General features: G+C 51.9%; 1 protein-coding gene across 1 annotated transcript; it reads left to right on the forward strand.

Moving 5' to 3' along the window:
- Positions 1-2: 2 nt before the first annotated feature.
- On the forward strand, positions 3-2,342 carry EGR4 (early growth response 4; the record flags this gene model as incomplete). Its single annotated transcript, XM_008053680.2, has 2 exons — positions 3-96; positions 499-2,342. Coding segments are annotated over 2 exons (1,413 nt in total), but the record flags the coding sequence as incomplete, so codon positions are not given.
- Between the last annotated feature and the right edge of the window lie 7,124 nt (positions 2,343-9,466).

The following is a 9,466-nucleotide window of genomic DNA, read 5'->3' on the forward strand; positions in this document are numbered from 1 at the left end:
TGGTCAAGTCTACCGAGGACTGTTGCGCCGAACCCAGCGCTGAACTGCCCCGGCTGCCCGCTAGGGATGCTCCCGCCGCCGCCGCCTATCCCGGAGGTAAGGAGCGCTACCGGGGATGCTCAGACGGCAGCGCAGCGCGGGGGCGCACGATGCCTGAGAACCGGCAGTGATGGGGCCGCTGGAGCTATGGGAGTAGGGGTGATGGGAGGCGCGGGGGTCCCGGGGTGCGCACCTTAATTCCCACCCCCACCGGGTCGCCAGCTCCTCCGCAGGAACCTGTGCGTGTATCGGGGCGTCCTTTTGCCTATCTATGCACGTGTGTTTTGCGTGTGCACGTTCGCGTGTGCTTCTTGGGACATATGCCGGCCCCTGCTGGATGGGAATGTGCAGAGGGCACTTAGTGTCGGTGCGCACCGAGGCCATCGTGTGTAGGGGCTGTGGACTCAGAGGCGCACCCTTTGATGTGCCCAGAGCTGATTCCTGCTCCTTCCTCAGCAGGCGACTTCTTGAGCTGGGCTTTGAGCAGCTGCGGCGCCGGGGGGGACTTAACTGACTCCTGCTTCCTGGAGGGGCCCGCGCCCACCCCCCCTCCCGGCCTCAGCTACAGCGGTAGCTTCTTCATCCAGGCAGTTCCCGAACATCCGCACGACCCGGAGGCACTCTTCAACCTCATGTCGGGCATCTTGGGCCTGGCACCCTTCCCCGGGCCTGAGGCGGCAGCATCCCGGTCCCCGCTGGATGCCCCTTTCCCCGCGGGGCCCGACGCCTTGCTGCCAGGTCCGCCAGACCTTTACTCCCCGGATGTGGGCGCTGCCGCCTTCCCAGAGGCGTTCTGGGAGGCCTCCCCTTCCGCGGGCGCCCCCTCGCAGTGCCTCTACGAGCCTCAGCTCTCCCCACCCGACGTCAAGCCGGGCCTCCGGGCGCCTCCGGCGTCTCCAGCGCTGGACGCTGCCTCTGTCCTCAAGGGTCCCTACGCACCCTGGGAGCTGCTTTCGGTTGGGGCCCCAGGGAACTGTGGGTCACAGGGAGGCTACCAGGCTGCCCCCGAGGCTCGTTTCCCCTCGATAGGGACCAAGATCGAGGACCTGCTGTCCATCAGCTGCCTTGCGGAGCTGCCGGCCGTCCCAGCCAACAGACTCTACCCTACCGGGGCCTACGACGCTTTCCCGCTGGCCCCGGGTGACTTAGGGGAGGGGGCCGAGGGCCTCCCAGGGCTCCTGACCCCTCCTAGTGGGGAGGGAGGGAGCAGCGGCGACGGCGGAGAGTTTCTGGCCGGGACGCAGTCTCAGCTCTCCCCGCTGGGCCTTCGCCACGCCGCCCCGGCGGACTTCCCGAAACCTCTGGCGGCGGACATCCCTGGAAGCGGCGGCGTGGCTGTGCCACCCGTGCCCCCGCCGGCCGCCCCCTTCCCCCCGGCCAAGGCGCGGCGCAAGGGGCGCCGGGGCGGCAAGTGCAGCGCGCGCTGCTTCTGCCCTCGGCCGCACGCCAAGGCCTTCGCTTGCCCGGTGGAGAGCTGCGTGCGGAGCTTTGCACGCTCCGACGAGCTCAACCGCCACCTGCGCATCCACACGGGCCACAAGCCCTTCCAGTGCCGCATCTGCCTCCGCAACTTCAGCCGCAGCGACCACCTCACCACGCACGTGCGCACCCACACGGGCGAGAAGCCCTTTGCCTGCGACGTGTGCGGCCGCCGCTTCGCGCGCAGCGACGAGAAGAAGAGGCACAGCAAGGTGCACCTCAAGCAGAAGGCGCGCGCCGAGGAGCGGCTCAAGGGCCTCGGCTTTTACTCGCTGGGCCTCTCCTTCGCCGCCCTCTGAGCAAGAGATGGGCTTCTGGGTTGGGGCGCCGCCGCCTGGCGCGCCCAAGTCGCGGCCCGTTTCCCTCCCGCTCTCCTCCCAACTCTTCCTCGCACGCCCGGGGGCCGGCCTCCGGTCCCGCTTCCAGTCCCGCGAAGCGCCCGCCGCACACGCCCGTTCAGCACCAGCTCCGCGGACAGCTCCCGCGGTCCGGACGCCGTCTCCCTCTTCACACGCGCTTTGGGGAAAGTCCTCTCAGACCATCCTCTGAGTAGGCGCTTCCTTGGGACTCAAGACTGTCTTTTGTAACTGGCGCACGCCCCACGCCCTCCTCCATACCCCCCAGAGACAGGCTGGGGCAGCGCCGAGCCGGTCTCGCGCGGGACTTTGTACAGCAATGTCGTTTCCAGCAGCCATTGGATGTACCGTTTTGCTTTGGGGATTTTTCCTTTTTGTTGTTGTTAATTTTTGTAAAGCAGACGCTACTCTCAAACAGTTGACAAAACTGTTTATTTTTGCAATTAAAATTATTGTGCTAAAAGCTTACTGAATCTGCCATGGAAGCTCCTGATACCTCAACCCTCTCCCCAGAGCATGAAAAGTCATTTCAAGCAACTGGTACCAAACCACATAAAGGAGATGCCCGTTCTCGTGGGGCACTGGCCCCCAACACATTACACACCAACTGTCACGCACACCTGCCAGGCACTGTAGCACATAGTAGGCATTCGGTACATATACACTGAATTAAAGAATGAATTTAATCACAGTTAACCTAAAGGTTAGAGGTGTTTCTGGAACTTGAAAGTGGTTGAAAGGTGTAGGTGTTAAATTTTGTGGATATATTATTCTCCTTAGTCCTTGCAATCTCAAGTGAAGCAGGCGTTTACCCCATTTCAAAGATGAGGAGGCAATGTAGGCAACTTGCTGGGTGACCCAGCTAGAAACAGACAGGGTCAAACAGATCTCTGACTGTGCTCATTTTCCAACCCCAGTATGGAGGCATCTGAGCTTAACAGCACTGTTGAGAAAGGCTTCCTCCCAGGAGGTGAAAAACAGGTTCAGCAACTAGAGGGAGCCCCAGGCAGTAGCAACAGCAGCAAAGGACTGCAGTATTTCAGTGCTGTTTGTGAATACCTAGAGTGTTTGGTGTTACAGAGGCTCCAGCCAGTGTCTCTGCATCTGTTCGAGTCACATGCTGTCAGGGTCAAAGGGTCTCGGCATTTCACTAGACCACACCTGAGTCTAGCATGGAGTCTAGCGTGGAGAGGCTCACGGTCAACTTTGTTGTTCTTGCCACAAAAAAGGATCTTCTTGGCCAGGTGTGGTGGCACATGCTTGCAATATGGTAGTTTGGGAGGTTGAAGTGGGTGGATTGCTTGAGCCCAAGAGTTCAAGACTAGCCTGGGCAACATAGCAAAATCTTGTCTCTACAAAAAATAAATTTAAAAAAATTAGCCAGCCATGGTGGTGCACGCCTGCAGTCCCAGCTACTCAGGTAGAAGGATCTCTTGAGCCCAGGAAGTTAAGACTGCCATGCACCATGATCATCTTGATCATGCCACTGCACTCCAACCTGTGCGACAGAGTGAGACCCTGACTCAAAAAAAAAAAAAAAAGAAAGAATCTTCTCCAGATGGCAGCAGCCTACCTACTGTCCAACCATGCCCTGGCCCCAGCACTATTCTCATGCTTTCCTTCATGACTTTGGGGTGTGGTGGAGGCTAGGAGGGTGGTAAGGAAACCACAATCCTGTGATAGCTAAGGTGACCTCCCTTTGTCTTTGAACTCCCTACCCAAAACTTTTACATTCTTCCTGGCCACCTTGGGCAGACCTTGAAGCATAAAAAGCCGTGTGTTCTCTGTCTGCCCCAAGGACCGTCTCTGCTAAGGAAGGGAGAGGGCCTGTGTCTGGCGACTTTGTTCTTTTCTCTTCTGAGCTGAGCTGTTCTTGAATTAGGAGACCACGCAGTCCTATGATGCCAGATGAGACCAGCTTCTGATCCTCTGACTTCTTCACCCCTTCAGTCTCAGATATGCTCACCCTCTACCCCACAGTCCAGCTGACCAGAGACAAAATGGTCAAGTCAGAATTTCATCCTTTCCTCTCCCCAGGTGTTAAGTGCTTTCACGTGACTGCATATCTTGTATCTAATAAACCAGTTTGTGGGAAAGAATTTGATATTGACTCTTGTACGACAACTAACATTTTAGAAGAGTAGCCTGCAGAGGGCAATGCTTAACCCTGTGGAGAGGCTCAAATGATGGTCTACCAGGAGACAGAAGATAATGGTGACCTTCATTTTTTTTGTTTTTTGTTTTTAGTTAGAGTCTCACTTTGTCACCCAGACTGGAGTGCAGTGACATCATCATGGCTCACTGCGGCCTCAACCCCCTGGGTTCAGGCAGTCCTTTTGCCTCAGCCTCTCGAGTACCTGGGATTACAGGTGTGCACCACCATGCCTGGCTAATTTTTTAAATATTTATTTTATTGTAGAGATGAGATCTTGTTATGTTTCCCAGGCTGGTCTTGAACTTCTGAACTCAAACAATTCTCCTGCATTGGCCTCTCAAAGTGCTGGGAATACAGGTGTGGGCCACTGCACTCCACCTGACCTTTGTTTTCTTAATATTTGAGTGACCCCAATTTTCACTTATAGGCATGAAACATCTCACTTTATTTTCCATGCAGAGGAGGAATAGTAGGGCAAGGAAGAGCATAAATTCATTTCAAGTAACTGGTACCAAACCATACAACCCAAACAAAGGAGGAAGTGCAAACAATGGGTGGCTGGCCTCTGATCATGCCACTCTTGCCCCTCCAGCAGCATTCTGTCAAGTGCTACCAGGGTAGTGGTGCCCCATCTTGGCCTCACATCCACCTAGGCCTAACATGATGAGAAAATGGAACTCTAAGTGACTTAGTAGTAGTCCTGGTACTAGGGCCTAGCCAGGTTCTATAATTTCCAGCTAGGAAGTCCTTCCTATGCCCCAGGGACACTATCCTCATTGAAATTTTGAGGGACAAGAAGGTTAGGCCAGAGATAGAGAGAATTAAAACCAAACAATCTGAAAATTAATCCTGACCTGAGACCCAGCCAGAAACGGGACTGTCAGAGAGCCCCTTTTCTTGCTTGCTCCTCTGTTTCATCAGGTCCTCAAAATGTGAGTATTTTCCCAGACTCAGTTCTTGACTGTCTCCTTTCCTATTTCAACAATTTCATTAATAAACCCATTCATCACCAGGTCTTCAGCTAGCATTCCTCCATAGATGTCTTTTAAGTCAGCCAGCCCCATGGTTCTAATGATTGTCTCCATATGCATGTCCTACTATCATTTCAAATATAATCTGTCTAAAATCAAATCGCCCTTCCTCATACCCAATTTCTGTTAATAGTGACAATCTTTTTTTTTTTCTTTCCTAGACTCACCTAAGTAACTAGAGTTCTGTGGAACTCACCTTTGCTTCTTGCCTACCCCACACATCCAGGCTGTCACTTTGACCTGTTGGATCTTATAGAAATTCTTCAGGGCCTTATCCACTCTCAATCATGGCACACTGTTTCCTTTTATGTATTGTAATTTTTAGCTTGTGCACTCATTTTCTTTTTTTGTTTTGTTTTGTTTTTTGAGTTGGAGTCTCACTCTGTCGCCCAGACTGGAGTGCAGTGGCCGCTCCTGGCCACCGCAACCTCGACCTGCTGGGCTCCGGCAATCCTTCCGCCTCAGCCTTCCAAGTAGCTGGAACTACAGGCGCACGCTACCATGCCTGGCTGGGTTTTGATTTATTGCAGAGATGAGGTCTCGTCAAGGTGCCCAGGCAGGTCTCGAACCCGCGGGCTCAGGCTATCCACTCACCTCAGCCTCTCAAAGGCGTGGGATTACAGGCTGAGCCACCGAGCCCGGCTGTAAACTCATTTTAAGTGGGGATTTTCCTGGGCAGTAATACTCTGTGGCCAAGGTTAAGGGTGTATGTCTCCTGAATAGTTTTGTGTCTGCTTCTCCCAGCCACTCCAAGAGACCAATCTTTTGTAAATTTCTTGGCTTGAGCTTCCTGTACCACGGCAGATGTTGTGAGTCCAAACTGCAACTCAAGGAATTATAATTTCTCAGACACAGCTGTCATACTTTAACCAGGGCCCAGGTCAGGACAGACAAGCAATATGCCTCCCTCCCCATAACTTTCTGGGGTTAGTCACATCCCATCTCATGCTTATATTTCTTGTCTCAATTCTCTTGTTTTGGTCCATGTAGAGTTTCTTTCCTTTCTTACAAGCGCAACTAAGCATTTCAGGAGATGTCTGTTATATTTTGTGAAACAGTTGACATATTTTGTAGCGGGAGAATCTTTGGGTTATCTAGATGACAATATTATTGAAAACTGAAGCCAGAAACTAGCAATTCTTCTATTAAAATATTTCCCAGTCTGGCATGGTGGCACACACCTCTAGTCACAAATAGACCCTCAGGAGGCTTAGGTGGGAGGACTGCTTGAGTCCAGGAGTTCGAGGCTGCAGTGAGCTTCGTTCACACCACTGCACTCAGCCTGGGCAACAGAGTAAGAATCCATTTTTTTAAAAGTCAGAGTCTTACTCTGTCACCCAGGCTGGAGGGCACATGACCACCACAGCCTCAACCGGCTGGGCTCAGGCGATCCTTCTGCCTCAGCCTTCCAAGTAGCATAACCACAGGCGCATGCCACCGTGCCTGGCTAACTTTTTATTTTACTGTAGCGATGAGGTCTTGCCAAATTCCCCAGGCTGATCTCAAACCTCTGGGCTCAGGCAATCCTCTTGCCTCAGCCTCCCAAAGTGCTAGGATTACAGGTATGAGCCACTGGCCCAGCTGGAACCCATCTTTAAAAAAAGAAAGCAAGAGAGAGAAAGAGGGAAAGAAGGAAGGAAAGAAGAAAGGAAGGAAGGAGAAAAAAATATTTTCCATATTTATCTTCCCTGTGCCTATTGCCAGCACCTCAGTCCATGCCACCCAATCCATATACACACACACTTTAGCTATGACAATCATATAGAATTACATAATAGCATTGCAGTTGGAAGGAGCACTGTTTAGAAGAGAAAACTGAGCCCTAAGCAGTTTGAGGATTTTCTTAAGGGCATACAGGGTATGGGTAAGAGACTGAGTGGGCCTTGAACCCAGGTCTTCCAGTTCCAGGATCAGTGCATGTCCAAATATCCACTCGTGGCTAGGCTTGGTGGCTCAGCCTGTAATCCCAGTACTTTGGGAGGCCAAGGCGAGTGGATCGTCTGAGCCCGTGGGTTCGAGACCCACCCGGACAACTTGGCGAGACCTCGTCTCTACAATAACTCAAAAATTAGCCGGGCATGGTAGTGTGCGCCTCTAGTTCTGGCTACTTGGAAGGCTGTGGTGGAAAGATCGCCAGAGCCCAGCAGGTCGAGGCTGCAGTGGCTGGGAGTGTGCTACTGCACTCCAGCCTGGACGATGAAGTGAGACTCCAACTCAGAAAAAAAAAAAATCCACTCCTTCCATAAGTATTAAATGCTACCACATGCTGAGCCAGTGGTTCCCAACTTTTTTGCTTTCCAGGGCACCTGAGGAGTTTGACACACATCAGTAACAGAGGCTCACTCAAGTCCTGATTCTCACATTGGAGAGGAGGAAAGAATAATAAGAATCATGATGAGGTGGGATATGGGGGAGTTTGGCAAATGTCTGCTATTTTCTCTCCCTTCACCCTTTGCTCTGTTCAAGACAAACCCACACTGCATCAAACTGCTTCCTGTGGTCCCCCTGTCTCCATTCTACCTCTTTCATTCCACACTGCCCAGCACTCATGATGAAAATTCCCTAGAACACTATTCACAACAAACTGACCAAGGTTTCCACCCTCCTACTGATCTAAATTCACCTTCCCACCTCCTCCATCATCTCTCCCTGTGTGCTTTGCTCTGCCCTCTCCCCTTCTGCCACCTGTTCTCCAAATGCTCCCACCCTTGACCTCCTTCAAAGGCAGAAACCATGTTTGACCCACATTTGTGGCCCCCAAATTGCCAAACCTACTGTCCAGCACACTTAAGTGCTAAATTATTCTGTTGACTCATTGACCACCAAAGCCCAAAAGGAGAAAAAGGAAGAGAAAGAGGAAGGAGGCAGGAAGGAAGGTGGCTGGAGAGCGTGAAGCTGGGAAAGAGAAGAGGGAGGAGGAAAGACCAGGAGGGAGAGATGTGAAGAAGCAGGCCTGAGGCCCTGATACAAGCCATGGGATCCTACTCATGAGGCTACCCTTCTGACTAGTCTGGGCCTGTATAGTTCTTGCTGAGCTCATGATTCTCTGCCTTAGCTCTGGGACCCCAAATATGTCTGTGTCTGTCTCTCTCTCTCTCTCTCTCTCTCTCTCTCTCTCGGTTTCTCTGGTTCACATGGAGTGGGATTCAGTTTAACATTTTTAGAACTGTGGTTCCCATAACAACCAAGCAGGAACTGTTGTCTGTGAAATGTAGCATGAGCACACATGCCCAGGTAAACACATGCCCATATACATATATGTGCAAACACACATGCATGCACTGACACCCACATGCATACACATGTGCACACACATGCATACTTATGCTCACAAATACACGCACCTATGTACACTTTCACATGCACAGGTATATACCTGCATACACATGCACAAAGCACACACATGCATATTCAGGTATGCCCCAAATTGTTTTCACACATTCACAGGAAGCAGAGAGTGAGGAGAAACATCACAACAAGGGTGGAACCAAGACAGTATATGGATATTTTTGGCTTCTGCAAAAGCAGGTGGATGTAAGGAGTCTCCACTTTGACTAGTGAAGGTTCACTGGACTTTACCATAGCAGAGAGATGGCAGGAGAGCACTGTGGTTGAGCATAGACTTGGGAGTTTGGTGGCTCGAGTTCAAATCCTGGCTGTGCCATTTGTTGAGCTCTGAACTTTAGCTTCTTTGCCTGCAAATTGAGGATAATAGTAATCCCTACTTGATAGGTTTATTAGGAAGAGTAAATGATTAATGGTGGTTGGCATTTGGTTAGTAGGAGCTGTTACCATTCAGGTCTTAGGAGAAGGATTTCTCATTTGCCCAATCTAAGAGGACTTCTTGGAGGAGGAAAGAAATTCAGGAGCTGCAGGAAGGAAGAGAAGATGGGGAAGGAGGAATTTGACCTGACTGGCCACTGTACAGCCTCTATCCTTATTAAATATGCCTTTCTCCAAAAGCGATCTGACAAGTCTACAAATTATCCTTCCTGATACTGAATGTCCCAATTCCTCTGCCGTCGCAAGAGTGTGATGGGGGATCAAGGAAAGTCCCCAAGAGTCTCAGATTTAAGAAGAGAATCCTGGGGCTAAGTTGGATTTTTGCTCTGCTGCAGCCAGATTGCCCCCTCAAGGCCCGCGCCCCAGCACCACCCTCAGCCTGAAATACCATCTCACCTTTTCCTCATCCAAGGCTCAGCTCAGCCCTGGTCTTGGTAGCCCCCAAGTCCTGTCTGATTTCTCAGGCCCCACAGCAGCCCCGCAGACGTCTCCAAGCCCAGGACAACCAGATTGTTCCTGCCTCACCAGCGGGTTAGGCCTTAAGCCAAGGGCGGGGTCTTCGGGGAGCTCCAGTCTCAAGAAGCTTGACTGCTATCCTAGTCAAGTGGTGGGGGTGGGTAGGA

The sequence above is a fragment of the Carlito syrichta genome, unplaced genomic scaffold (genome assembly GCF_000164805.1).
Source record: "Carlito syrichta isolate Samal-C Ts95f unplaced genomic scaffold, Tarsius_syrichta-2.0.1 Scaffold288364, whole genome shotgun sequence".
Lineage (NCBI taxonomy): Eukaryota > Metazoa > Chordata > Mammalia > Primates > Tarsiidae > Carlito > Carlito syrichta.